This window comes from Bos javanicus, chromosome 3 (genome assembly GCF_032452875.1).
Source record: "Bos javanicus breed banteng chromosome 3, ARS-OSU_banteng_1.0, whole genome shotgun sequence".
Classification (NCBI taxonomy): Eukaryota; Metazoa; Chordata; class Mammalia; order Artiodactyla; family Bovidae; genus Bos; species Bos javanicus.
The window spans coordinates 102,360,606-102,374,576 of NC_083870.1; the positions used below are offsets into that span (position 1 = coordinate 102,360,606).

Consider the following 13,971-nt stretch of genomic DNA (forward strand, 5'->3'; position numbering starts at 1 on the left):
GGAAGGTATACAGACAGGCTGTGAACCCAGGCCATCTGATTTCTTCGCCAGCACTGCTCAGCACTCCCATGGAGGTGGTGCAGCAGATGCCACGAGTCGGAGCCAGATGGTTCTGCAGGATAATGAAGGGGGTGGGGGTAAGACAACTGAGAGACACAGCAGGTGGAAGAGGGAACAGCCTCCACCAGTGCTTCAGGGAAGGCGGGTCCTTCCACCTCATTCCGAATGGAGGCCCTCTCCAGGCCTTGCTGATTTAAAATCCTAACCAGTTCTTGCCCCTGTCTTCCTGTCATCACTGAACAGTTCCGGTGAATTTTCATCTCTTGCCTAGACTGCTGAGACAGCATCCCAACTAGCTTCTGTTCCTGCCTGGACCCCTCTGTCATGTTGGAGCCACAGTGACCCTACTATGCAGTCATCCACAGCTGAAAACTGGTCCACAGCTCCCTCCTGCCTTCAGAGCAAAGTCCACTCTCCTTCCTATGGCAGAGAAAGCCCTTCCTGATCCAGCTACTGCCTCTCACCCTCTCCCGAAAGCCATTACATAAAGTTTACATAAAAGGAATGTGTAAGAGACCCAGTAAAGGAGTAAACAGAAGCAGGAGGCACGTAAAAGCAGTGAGAGCAATTTGGGGCGGGTGCTGGCAGGGGACGAGGCAGCAAGAAGGTACGTGAAGAGAGGTAGAGATGGTCTCTCCATGGGGTCCTGGTGAACAGGAGGCAGGGCTGGAGCACCGCTGAGGGGTAAGACAGGTCGGGGGCTCTCCTGGACCCAGGAGGAGCTTACTACTCCTGAACCCCATTCCAGTAAATAGGAGGCCCAGCTGAAAGGTTGTTTCCCAAGAGATTCTCAAGTCTCTCTTATATCCTTGAAATAACTCGCAACCACTCAAGGCCACCTGAATAAAGCCCCAAAGCCTAAAACAATATAGATGGGAACAGAGCCCTGGATGGGGGTGTGAATCTGCTGGGCAATGTGCGGAGTGAGAAGAAGGTTGTCTAGGGTGGAGCCCTAGTTAATGCTGACTCTTAGGGGTGGACTGAAATCCAGGACAAGGAGGAAGAGAATGAGAGAGCGTGGTGAGGGAACAGGAGGGGCACTGAGATGCCGGACTCAGAGTCTGAGCAGGAGAGCATTTCAGAGGAAGCACCGGTCAACACAGAAGGCGCTGCCAAGTGACCAGGAAGGACAAGACTGACACGTGTCCTTTGGACTTGGCGGCCTTGAGTCACTGGTGACCTTGGTGGGAGTCCTCTTAGGTGAAGGGGGAAGCTGGGCTGCGAGGGGCGAAGGGCTGAGTGGGAATAAGAGGGGCAGAGCCTGCCCGGCAACAGCAGTTTTCCTCCTTCCTCTGCATGGAGGAGGAGAGGGCAGGAGCTTTGGGGAGCATAAGACCTGAACAGTTCAGTGGGTTGGAGGCGGCCTGTAAGAGACTGCTGAGCAGGAACGAGGGCTGATGAGCTGTGAGTCTGCAAGGACAAGAGGTTTCCTCTAACAACCCTCGCCACCCAGAGGCAGGAGTAGAGAAGCTGCTCAAAGCACAAGCTGCAGATGCCCAGGGTCTAGTCAGGGAGCAGCAGAAGGCGAGGGGAAGAAGAAAAGGGTGTTCGGGTTTTCCACAGGGGCTCTTGCTATGAAGGGAGAGGGGCCAGGAGAGACTGGCTGACTGGGAGAATTTCACATACTCATCACCTGGGAAGCAACTCTGGATGCTAAAGAGCTTCAGTGCCCTGCCACGGGGAAGGGTGGAGGAGGCACTGGGGCATCCTGAGACTGAGAGGCAATGTCTGCAGGTTGTTGAGGGGGCGAGGCAGTTCTCTGGGGGGATGGAGGAACTGAAGTAGGGAGGATGGCCCTGAGCTTGCACCCAGATGGGCACGTGACGACCAGGGAGCAGCAAGGAGGAGGCAGGGGCTGGACCAGGACAAGGGGCAGGCGGAGGGGGCGGCGGGCAGAGGGGAAGCTCAAAGAGGAGACTGGGAGAGGGACATGCAGGATGCTGTGGTCAGAGACATGGTGGTCCAGGACACCTGGTGGCCCAGCTTAGCTGAGGCTGGGGCAGGGCCTCCCAGGGGTCTCCGAGCAGCCAGACCCGCCACTGGCTCATCCCTTGACCATTCATTTGTGCACACACAGAGTCTCTCCTTGGTGCTGGCACTGCCCCCTCCCTCGACCAGCCCAGGGACTACCCCACGCCCAGCCCCGCACCTCTCTGATGGCTGCCATGCGCACGGCCTCATAGTAGTGCAGGGGGGCATTGGGTGTGCTCATGTCGTAGCCGAAGCCTGCAACTGCCACCTCGTCACAGCCGTGTAGTGCCATGGTCACTGCCACACTGCCGAGGGTCGGGATGTTCTGGAAAGTGAGGGAAGGTGGGCAGAGTGAGGCTGAGACCCTCAGCGAAGCTCCCCTGAGCTGAGCTCCGCTCGTGAGAACTGAGCCCTCTGTTCCCACCCTGTCCCCCATCCTTCCTTGCCAAGGCACCTCTGGCCAAGTCCCCTCCTCCCCCTCCCAGGGTCCAGATGTCTCACCCCGCGGCCCATGAGACCGTTGTTGAAAGGCAATCCGATGAGGGTGAAGGCAGCTTCCTGGATGAAATATGGGTTGAGGATGCGAATCTCAGGGGGTTCCTTGGGCACCCGAGTGGCCACAGATTTCCAGAAGCCATCCGAGGCACTCTGTAGACACAGCACAAGTGGGCATGAGCAGGCACACAGCTTATGACGGGCCCCGGGGGGTGGTGGGGACCCAAAGTGTGTACAGGCAAGTGAGAAACCAGGTGGGGGGCATGAGGTGTGTACAGGGAGCCTGGGGCTTGGAGAATAAACAGGCTGGAGCGGAGGACTCGGTGTGCGCTGGGGACGCAGGATGTGGGGCAGAGACAAGGAGACCACGTGAGCTGCAGGGAGGGCCCGGGGCTGTGCTGCTCTGGCCGGGGGCCTCTCAGGCCAAAAGGAAGAGCCAGCGGCCCAGCAGTACCCCTCCCCTTTGCCGCTACGGAGGGGCCCAGGAGGAGCCTGCCCTCTCTCTCCTATCTGCTCTGCTGGGCTCGCCTCCTTTCCCTTCTGCTGAATTTCCTCGCTCTCTCAGTCAACTGTTCTAAAGTGAACCTGAAAAATAAAGACAGAACGTGAGCTGGTACGGCACAGCAGAACAACACTCCAACCCCCGTCCTGCCACTGATGCAGTTGGGTCACTTTGGGCAAGTGACAAGCTCTCTGAGCTTCAGTTTCTTTATCCGCCAAATGGGGTGATTCTTCCCTCAGGGGTCGCAGTACTGGACTGGAAAGGTGGCAGCTCTGGACCCTGACACCCTGGGGTCCACTCCAGGGCCACACATTGCTCTCCTTCTTCCTCCCTCCCTTCCTCTAGTTCCCAGCCCTGCCTTTCCGTTCAGTATACAAGCCCTCCCTGGTCTAGTCCCTCGAGTAGATTGCTTCAGCCATTCTTTCGTGATTACCTTCAACTCCCTGCCTTTTGCCACTCTTGTCCCAGCCCGGGGGAACCACGAACTTGGATCAACCCATTCATCCATCTTTCCCGCCCTTATAACCAGGCTCCCGAGTACTGCTAGAGAAGGTCACAAACCAACCCTGCAGCCTGGAGGCATGTCCCCTGGACTACGTAGGGACTATGTCCCTCTGTTGTTGGACACCTCAGCTACTTCTGGTCCCCCTGGATCTGCTCCTCCCGTGTTCCCCAAGCTCTGCTGTCCATCCAATCAGCCAAATCAGAAACCTGGGAATCGATTTTCTACACCCCTCTTCATCTCTCCAGCCTGTTCTGTCCTATTGGTCATCTGGCTCTTTTGACTCTATTTTCTATAGGATCCCACAGATCCATCCTTTCCTCCCATGCCCACTGCTACCACCTAAAGTCCAGGTCTCACCGTCTTTCAAATGGATTATCATAAGGAGGCCATTTAGAGTGTCTGTTTTATTGACCACTAACCCTCCAGAGCCCAGCAGAAGGACTAGGATGTAAACGGTACACAGTAATTGTTGAGTTACATTCATTTCCTCAACAAACATGTAATGAGTGCCCAGAATGGGCCATCTTTGCCTCCCAAACCGCTTTCCACTCTCTGCTAGAATGATCTTTCTATATACAAACTGGATCACATCACCACTGCCCCACTAGAGGTCTGAGTTTTTCAGCCAGTAACCCCGCCTGCTGCTCCAGTTTCCATTTCTGCCCACCTGAAGTCCCCGCCTGCTGATTCACACCTTCATGCTTCCGCTGCTGCTGCTGCTGCTGCTTCTGTCTATAACGGCCTGCCCACCTCCACCCACCTGATCCACCTCACTTGTTTCTTGAGACTCACGTCTCCTCTCTCCTTGTGCCTTTTCTGAACGCCTTCATCTCAAGGTAGAAATGGTCTCTCACCTTTGGGAGGTGAGAAAACATGGAGTTAAGACCTGCTGTGGTTTGGAAGTTTGTTCCCCTCTCCTCATTCATTTGCCTAATACCTAAGGTGGTGGTTAGGAGGTGGGCCTCTGGGAGGTGATTAGGTCAAGGGTAGAGGCCTCAAGAATCGGTTCAGTGCCCTTACAAAAGCGGTCCAGGAGAGATCTCCTGCTCCTTATGAGGACACCACGATCTATGAACCAGGAACCATCTCTGAATCCGGAAGCCCTGACCAAACACCAAGTCTGCCAGCACCACGATCCTGGACTTCCAGCCTCCTGAACTGTGAGAAACAAATGTCTGTTGTTTATAAGCCGCCCAGTTAGTGGTATTTTGTTATAGCAACACGAACTGACTAAGACAGAAGAATCCTGGGCCTGGATCCAAACTTGGCTCTGGTCCCTCAGCTGCGTGGAGGCCTTGGGCAAGAAACTTACCATTTCTTTATGGATAAACTAGGGATTCTAAGGGTATTTATCTTATGTTGCGTGAATTCAATGAGATAATTCAGGCTGAGTGCCCAGCTCACAGTTGCTGCTCAGCTGTTATCAACACCAACATCAGCCCCAGGGCAGGGGCTCATGATCTGATTCATTTCTGTGGCCCAGCATCGACCTCAAGTGTGACAGGGGACGTGAACTCCATCCCCGCTCCTCCACCGCCCTCTGTACCTCTTCAGGCTCGTCTCCTGTGGCCTTCAATGGACTGTCTGCTCCAGCCACCCCCTCCCGTGTCCCCTACCTCTGTGGCACCGCCACTGTCTTGGGCAAATTCTATCTGTCCTCCAAGTGTCAGCACAATGGATCAGCCCTGGGGGCAAACTTCTCTGGGTCTCAGCTCTAAACAGATGAGAGAGCAGACCCCAGGCCATCTTCTTCCTATGTCTGCCTCTGTGTCCAGGAGAAGTATATGTGTGTAAGCGGGTAAAGGTCAGGACAAGACCCAGCAAGAAAGGGGAAGGTGGAGAAGTGGCCAAGTTATTGTGCAAAACTGGGGAGAAGCCCCTCCGTGTGCTGAAGGAATGGCGGGTACCAGCCTGTGCCGAGCCAAGCACAGCCCCCATCCCTTCCCCAGAGCCAGGCAGGCCCCAGCATCGTCCCCCACCCCCACAGCCCCAGGTTCCTGCCCACACCTGCCCACACACACCCAAAGAGGAGGAAGCCCAGGGGCTGCTCAGGAGGGGTGGGGAGGGCAGGGACGGCACAGCTGGGGGCGTGGAGGCTACAGGCCGGTGTTCGCAGATATTATTTATGTCTCTACAACTTTCACCACTTCACAGGTGTGGGACCCAAGATGAAGCGATGTGCTCAAAGTCACGTAAGTGGCTGGGGCAGGATGCAAACCCGAGTGTTGTGATGCCAGGATAAGTGTTCCTCCTGCCACACCATTCCTTAGCATCACTGCTGCGCCCACTTCAGGAGGAAGGGGGCCTAGAAACAGGATGAACAGGGCCTCTCTTGGACCCACCCTGCTGGGAGCTCTGAGGGGAGTCAGGGTCGCTGTGGTTGGTGTCACGCACTCTATCTCACAGAGGGGACTGAGGCTCAGAGAAGCGCCCGGGGGCACACAGCTGGGGAGAATCTGAGTTGGATTCAGCTCAAGAGCCTGGGTCTTTCCGAGACCCGAGATTCCCTCTTGGAGACATCTCTTGGCTGTTCCCATGTGCTAAAGGGTTCCATATGGAACCAGTGTGTGAAATGGCAGGTAATCAACTTAGGATCTCAAGCCCCCTTTGAGAATCTGCCAAGAGCTCCAGGGTGGAGAGGGAAGGGAGGCTTCTGTGTCTCTTCCCACCTTTACTGTTTTCCAGGAGGAGCAATGACTGCTGGGACCGCTTGGATTCCAGGACACGTGCGTCACATTTGTCGTACACGACTCAGACTGCACAACAACTGGAGTTGCCTTTAGTGGCAGGAGATGCAAAGTCACAGGCACACCTGCAGCTCCTTGGGACGTGGCGGGTGGGGGTGGGGGTGGAGGCAGGAACAAGCCCTGTGCTTGGGTCTCAAGTCCCAGAGAGCCCGCATCAGGGCGCTGGGACCCGGCACCGCTGTTTTATTTTCCCCACCTGTCACTGTCCTGGTGCAGCACCTCCTCAGGAATGCCAGGAAAAGGAGAAACAGCCAAGACCAGGATCTGGCTGGGGCATCGCCACCGTGTCCCCCCGGCAGACACATACCAAGTAAACACAACTACAGCCCATTTCCTCAAATAAAAGCTGCGGCTTCCCTCCTCAGAAGTCATACACAGGCACACACGCAACACGCCGCACACCACTGCCGAAGGGCACGGGGTCCCTGAAGGCGAGGGGGTTTGATGACCTGAGACTGAGAATCTCTGCGTGGGGTGGGAAGAGAGGAAAGCCCTGTAGACACCAAGACTGAAGGGGTCGGTGGAGCAGAGGGGGTAAGAGAGACGAGGAGGTGGGGAGAGTGTGATGCCCTGGGGGACCTCGGGCCCTGGAGTTGGGAAAACCCACGTCCACACCCAGACTCCACATGTGTGCAACCGGGGTGTGTCCTGGGATCTCTGCAGGTCTCCAGGTCCTCGTGCATAATGGGGATGTCAAGAGCACGTCTTTGACAGTCATGAAGATGAAGTGAGGTGCTGTGCGTTTTACAGCGTCTGGCACCACGTCTGGCGCGTGACAAGCACTCAATAAATCTTGTCTGTTATGGTTCTGAATGAGTGTCACAGAAGCCGAGAGTGAGGCAGAGGGTGTGGCTGGCAATGCTAGAGGCCACAGACGGGCCAGTTCATGGACTCATATCAAGCGGGGACCAGCTTCGCCCCTGGGTTCCTTGCAGGAGGGCACTGGGTGCTGGAGGCCTTCCTCCCGCTGGTAACCCTGCCAGGCCTGCCCCCAGCACACAGCCCTGTTCAGAAGGCCTGTCCAAACACCCCAAGGCTTCTCACATCTCATTTCCCCGACCCACAGGACACAACACAGAGGCCTATAAAGCTGGCCTATGATGCTGGCCTGGAATGGTCAAAGCTCTCTTGCAAGGCCACCTGTGAGCCGAATGCTGGGTTGAATCCCTCTTCCAGGAATGTCCCTGCCTTACTCAAAGTCTGGACCCGGCTCATGTGTGTGGAGCCGCCGTTCTCCTGTTGATGCAACTTGCTCTGCTCTTGCCAGAGCAGCCAGGAGCACCGGAGGAGAGCACCTGGGAAGAAGTTCTGGTCCAGCCGGGCTCTGCCGTGTTTGCCGGCGCCCCTGCATGCTGCTTCTCCTACAGCCTCTTCCTTCTTCCTGCTCCTCCGTCGGGAGGCGAGCAGTCTGCCTGCCAAGATGAGAGGTCTTGGATGGAGGGCCTGACCACAGGCTGGCTTTCTGCAGCTAGGAGCAGGGCAGGTGTGCTCACTCCCGCCTCGGGCTGCCACCCCCTGAGGACAGGTCACCAGCTCACTGGGGTCACTCCCAGGAGCCACCAGGCCTCCCTGCCTCCATCATGCCTGCCTTCAGTTCCACACAAATCTGCTCTTGACCCTCTCAAGGCTAAAATCTTCAGAGGGTTTCCACTGCCCCACTGAGGCAGCTTGTCAGGATAATTCAGAGCACAGGTCTAGTCTTTTTTTTCCTTACTTAAAAGGAGTTTATAACCCAGGACTATCTACAAATATCTCAATATACAGTATGATTATTATGATATGCACACTTAGTCTCTCAGTCGTGACCAACTCTTTGAGACCCTTTGGACTGTAGCCTACCACGCTCCTCTGTCCACGGAATTCTCCAGGCAAGAATACAGGAGTGGGTTGCCACTTCCTCTTCCAAGGGCTGACCCAAGGATCAGACTCGTGTCTCCCACAGCTCCTACACTGCGGGCGGATTGTTTACCACTGAACCATTGGGGCTTCCACCCACTATGATGCGAGAACGATCCCAAAAGAGGTTGAAAACATTTGCCATACTTATTTATACACACACACACACACACACACACACACACACACACATCTAGTCAAGGCTATGGTTTTTCCAGTGGTCATGTATGGATGTGACAGTTGGACTGTGAAGAAAGCTGAGCGCCGAAGAATTGATGCTTTTGAACTGTGGTGCTGGAGAAGACTCTTGAGAGTCCCTGGGACTGCAAGGAGATCCAACCAGTCCATTCTAAAGGAAATCAGTCCTGGGTGTTCATTGGAAGGAATGATGCTGAAGCTGAAACTCCAGTACTTTGGCCACCTCATGCGAAGAGCTGACTCATTTGAAAAGACCCTGATGCTGGGAGGGATTGGGGGCAGGAGGAGAAGGGGACGACAGAGGATGAGATGGCTGGATGGCATCACTGACTCGATGGACATGAGTCTGGGTGAACTCTGGGAGTTGGTGATGGACAGGGAGGCCTGGCGTGCTGCGATTCATGGGGTCGCAAAGAGTTGGACACGACTGAGTGACTGAACTGAACTGAACTGTTTCATACAAGACATATCTCCCAGATATTCACACGTATACAACTTAAGATGGGAGGAAGAGCAGGAATACTATAGAAACTACAAGTGAAATGAAGTAGAGCTTGAAAGAGGGCTATTCACAGGCAGACAAACTCTTTCAGAACTAACAATTAACCTGGATCAGCCAATCAACAAATACAGAAGTCTCTGTTATGTATAAACCATTTAAACCATTTAATTTTTTGTACAAATATAATATTTCAGGTGACAACCCTCAAAATATTGATTACCATCCTACAAAAAGAGACCTTTAAGAACATCTGGTCTGGTCCCCTCCTATAGAAACCAAGGCCCTGAGAGGTTTGTTTTCTGACCCAATCCATTTCCCCTGAGGATTCCAGCCACCACCATTCCTCCCCAACAACTCAGATTTGAATCCTCACTCGCCCTTGACCTCTCACTCTCCCCAACCAAGCAGCACCGGGTCTGTGGCTCCTGCACAGATCCACCCACAACTGCCTCCTTCCTTCCCTTGTCAGTCCACTCTGCCTGTGAAATGCCCTAATAATTTGGTAGGTCTGTTTTTGAATCCTAACCACTAACACTGTATTCCCTCGGAAAGTTCTTTACCCCTTCAAATTCTCATTACCATCATCTCCAAAATATGGGAAATAGGACTCAGTCCTTCTTCATCATGTTTCTGTGACTTGACAATGAAAAGCCACACACATAATACGCTTGGCACAAAGGCAGCTTGTTAGTTTCTGCTATTAATAGTCCACAGGATGAAGTCCCAGCTCTTTGATGTGACTTTGGCTAACAAGACCTTTCACCGTCTGGTCCCCTCTCCACCCAGGTCACCTCCAGCCACTGCCACCACATCCATGAAGGCTTATCCCTAAGATTTGTGAGACCAGGGACAAAATTACCAATGGATGTCCACACACCACATCTAAATTTTAGATTCTAAATATGTTACTAGTCAAGGTACCAAGCTGTTAAATAAAATGTATTCTACCCTCCCTTGAAAAACGACCTAGAAGGCCAGGTCTGAGTTGAGAATTCTGACTCCTGGAGACTGGTGCTGGCCTGGCGTGCAGGGGGAGCCTGACCCCACCTGCTCTCCCCTTCCCTTCTCACCCAGTCCCATCTCACACCATGGGAAGTACTGTGCACACATGTGGGGACTGCCCAGTCTGCACACCCAAGTTCTACTCACAGCCTCTGCAAACATCGTCCTTGGACTTAGGAGTCTGCACAGGGAGATGTGTTCTACCCTCAAAAGCACAGAAGTGGACTTGGCACTGCTATGGTAAGAAATTCTGGGGTCTCCAGTACCGGGGAGGATGGGCCTGGGATGGGCATTTCCCTCCGGCCCTCAAGAGCAGCTCTGTAAGGCAAGGCCTGACCTTCTCAGAAGGTGATGCCACCTGCAGCGAGCACAGTGTGCCAGGGGTCCCGTGGCGCCTTACAGCTGTGCAACCGGAGCCACACCGGGAAGCTTTCACTATCTCCATTGTGCAGAAGAGGAAAATGAAACTCAGAGGAGTGGGCGGAGGCAGAGGAAGAGGCTGACTTTTGTTCCTTGTGCGGAATCCAGTGCTGTTCCAGTGACCCCCACACCAAAGGAGTGGGGGCAGGAGCAGCTGTGCGGGCTGGTCTAGGTGCCCGCAGCCTCTGCAGGGTCTTGGGCTACTTCTTTATCTGCCATCTGCTACTTGAACCATACTTTTCACAATAAACTCCTTAGGTTATATTTGGGTTTGGCCATTATCAATAACACTATAATAAAAACCTTTGTAGGCAGATTTTTCCTTCCCTTGGGTGATGGCTCCTGGTGCCAAATGTCATTTCCTTTCCAAAAAGCTTGTCCCCATTTGCACTCTGACTAGTCGCCTTTGAGAGCACCTGTCATTGCACTCTTGCCAGAATTATGTATTATAATTCAAACACATTCTCTGAAGATGTGATAGGTGATAAGTGGCATCCTGTTGCTTTTACATGAATTTTCTGCCAGGAAGGTTAAACAGATTGCTGCTGTTCACTAGTTATATCTCCTTCCGTGTGATCAGTTGAGTCTCCTGCCCCTTAACTGCTGGGGTCCTAATGGTTTCTTGTCTACTTTCATGATAATAACCATTTGTCATATTTCCTAAATAAACTTTTCAAAGTTTTGTGGTATCCAGTGCTTTTTGGCTGTTGTTTACATTTAAGTGCTCGTGTATTATCAAATATGATTTTTCCTAGCACTTCTGTCCTTCGAAAATTCTCTTCCCGCTAGAGATGTGATTTCTATTTTACTTTCTTCAAAATTTCCTTTGGTTGTATTTTTATATTTTACTTTTTAGTCCATTTGGAATTTATTTTGATGCATGCTATGAGGACACGGTCAGAAACCTTTTTGAAGGCTATATTTGGAAAAAGCAATGAACAAAAAGAGGAGCCGGCTTGGGGCTGGCTGTATGATGCCGACAGACAACTGGACGGGGCAGAGGCGAAGGGCTGTTTAGTTTTCTTTCTTCCTTTTTTTTTTTTATCAAGGAGAATGATCTTGGAACTGCAGAAAGAAGATCAAACATGGCTAAGAGGAGAGAGATTCCCAGAAGAGGCGAGAGGAGAACGCAACGGTCTGAATCTAAAAGAATGTTCTCTGGGGCCATGAGGAGGGAGGCAGCCCCACCAAGTCAGAAGACCTGGGTTGGAATCCTGCCTCTGCCACACGTTCCTGCCTCCCTCTGGGTTTCAGTTTCCACATTGATTTATTTGTTTAATGCATGCCAGCTCCGTCTCAAACATCTCTGGAGGTGATGGGCCTAGAGATAAATAGGACACTCCTTGCTCCCCAGGAGCTTAAACAAGCCGACAGGTAAGAAAGCCCTTACGTATAATAGGGTGTTGTGGGGGCTCAGAAGAGGAGCGTCTAATATCGCCTCGGGAAGATGTGGAGGTGTGAAACTGGGCATACACTTTGGTATGGCCAAAGGAACGTGCAGTCCGAGAAGAAGTGGCCGGGACAAGAAAGGGGTTGGAAGGCCCAGATCACGGAGGCTTATGCTGTGGGTTAATTTTGGGGGCCACACCGCATGGCATGCAGGATCTTAGTTCCCCAGCCAGGGACTGAACCCTCATCCCCTGCAGTGGAAGCGTGGAGTCTTAACCACCAGACTGCCAGGGAAGTTGCTGGGGCTTTCATTTTTGAGGTGAGAAAATGAAAAAAAAAAAAAGGCTGAACAAATTTATAAATGTGAGAGGAAGATCCATTAGAGAGGTAAGAAAAGAAAATCAACAAAAAAGGACAGTTCTTGAGAAGGTAGGGGGAGATGCATCCAGAGACGGCAGTCAGAGCTGGGTCTGTGTTCACCTCTACCTCTTAACTAGATGTGTGATCTTAGCAAGTAACTCATCCTCGCTATGCCTCAGTTTCCTAAACCCCGAGATGGGGGTCATAATAGCACCCATTTAACAGGGTCACAGTGAGAACTGAATGAAGGAATTCAAAGAAAGCTAGCAAATGGAAGAGCTTAGTGATGGCCATGATGAGGATGATGGAAGGAGGAGGAGGAGGGAGACAATAATAACAACGTTTGTGAGATGAGTAACCGGGAGGCCACGGATGACAGTGACGAGGAGCAGAGCAGGTGATGACGGGAGCCCCAACCCCTGAGCACCTTTCCTGGGGGTGAAGGAGCAAGGGGCAGGATGCGGGGTGGGGCAAGTGCAGGGAACCTTCCTGGTATAATAGGGGATAACAGATCTGTGAGAAAGAGCTGTGTCCACTGGAGATGGCTTCAGAGGAAATGGCTCCCAGGAGAGCTTGTCTAGAGGTCTGGAAAGGAGACCGTGGGGGTGAGGACCACCGAGCTGGCTCAGCAGAGGACTCGCTGAGCAGTAGGAGGCCACGGTGTCTACCTGCCTCACCACGCTTTTCAGGTGCCCTGCACTGAGTCTCCCCAGAGGCAAGGTGGTGTCCACACTGAGCTGCTGCTAGGCAGGGCCTGGCCAGAGGCTCTGTGCTCCTCGGGCCTGGACTAGGGCACCGGTGCAGGTGCAGATGGTTTGGGTTTGGGTGCCTGGTCCCACAAGGCCTCACACATGCGGGCACCTGGGGGCCGTTTGCCTCCTGGACTCCTGGGTTGCCAGCCCACCATGAGGCCTTTCACCAGGAGCCCCATGTCTCTCCCTCTTCTAGGCCTGGCCTCTGACCCCTGCTTTTAGATCATTTCCTAGGTCAGGCCCTACAATCTAGACAAAGATTCCACTCCCTAGTGCAACTGGGCTCCTCCAGTAGTACCATCACCAGTTATGATAAATATCCATAATCGCCGCAGACAGAACATAATTGTCACACACCGTGCCAGGTGCTTCTGTATTTCATCTTATTTAACTTTTAAGCCCACCCTGAAGGATGGATAGTACTACTCTTGTTTTATAGACGAGAGGAGTCTCAGGGGCTTAGGTGATTTGCCTAAGGGAACCCAGCTCACAAGTGACAGGGTCTCAATTTAAACTCAAGTCTGTATGACTTCAAGGCCTAAGCTGCTTTCTCCTCTTCAACCACATTGTCTCTCAAATTCAGGGTCCAGTCCCCCTGTGCATGAATGTGGGGCCCTGGCTGGCCTCTCCGATCCCTCCTATCTCCCCCAAGGACTAAACAATAGCTGGAAGGTCAGGCCTGTGTTAAGGCTGTCCAGGGGCTAACCCCTAGCCAGTGTCCTCTCCTCTCCCCACTGCTGGGTGGGAACCACACCCACCAACTCAGCCCAGGTCTCAGGGCCTCTTGAATGGATGACCAGTCAGAGCTGCTCAGCAGTGAGGCCAGCTTTCTGGGTTGCCCAAGAACGAACGAAGAGGAGGAGGCCGCCAAGGGGACTGGGAAGCAGCTCCCGGGGCCTTGGGAGTGCTGGGTGACCAGTATCCTGGGGCGTGGTGGGGAGGCTGGCAGAGGCAGGGGACATAGCGTGGGATGCTCACATGTCCCGTCCAGTCCAGGTCCCAGAGCTCCATCCTCAGGACAATGGACAGGGCATCTCCAGCCTTCATCAAACACCAGGAGGAGGAAGCTCAGGGCACAGCACCCGCCACAGTGCTAGGACTCTAGTTTGGGGACAGTCTGTCCCATTAGACCGAGCGACTCTGCATTTCTAGCTCAGTGACAGCACCAAGAA

General features: G+C 53.3%; 1 protein-coding gene across 12 annotated transcripts in view; it reads right to left on the reverse strand.

The window, feature by feature from the left end:
* The window catches only part of ST3GAL3 (ST3 beta-galactoside alpha-2,3-sialyltransferase 3), a 214,112-nt gene that overhangs the window by 4,138 nt on the left and 196,003 nt on the right, over positions 1–13,971 (reverse strand). For 7 of the 12 annotated variants that reach the window (XM_061412192.1, XM_061412199.1, XM_061412193.1 and 4 more), the window contains 3 exons: positions 2,533–2,679; positions 2,210–2,356; positions 16–112 (listed from right to left, as the gene is read on the reverse strand). The exons of 2 other annotated variants lie outside the window; for them this stretch is intronic. In XM_061412192.1, coding sequence (XP_061268176.1) covers positions 16–112; positions 2,210–2,356; positions 2,533–2,679 — 391 coding nt within the window. The remainder of the gene's footprint in view (positions 1–15; positions 113–2,209; positions 2,357–2,532; positions 2,680–13,971) is intronic. 3 more of the 12 variants (XM_061412196.1, XM_061412195.1, XM_061412194.1) reach the window with 1 other exon arrangement.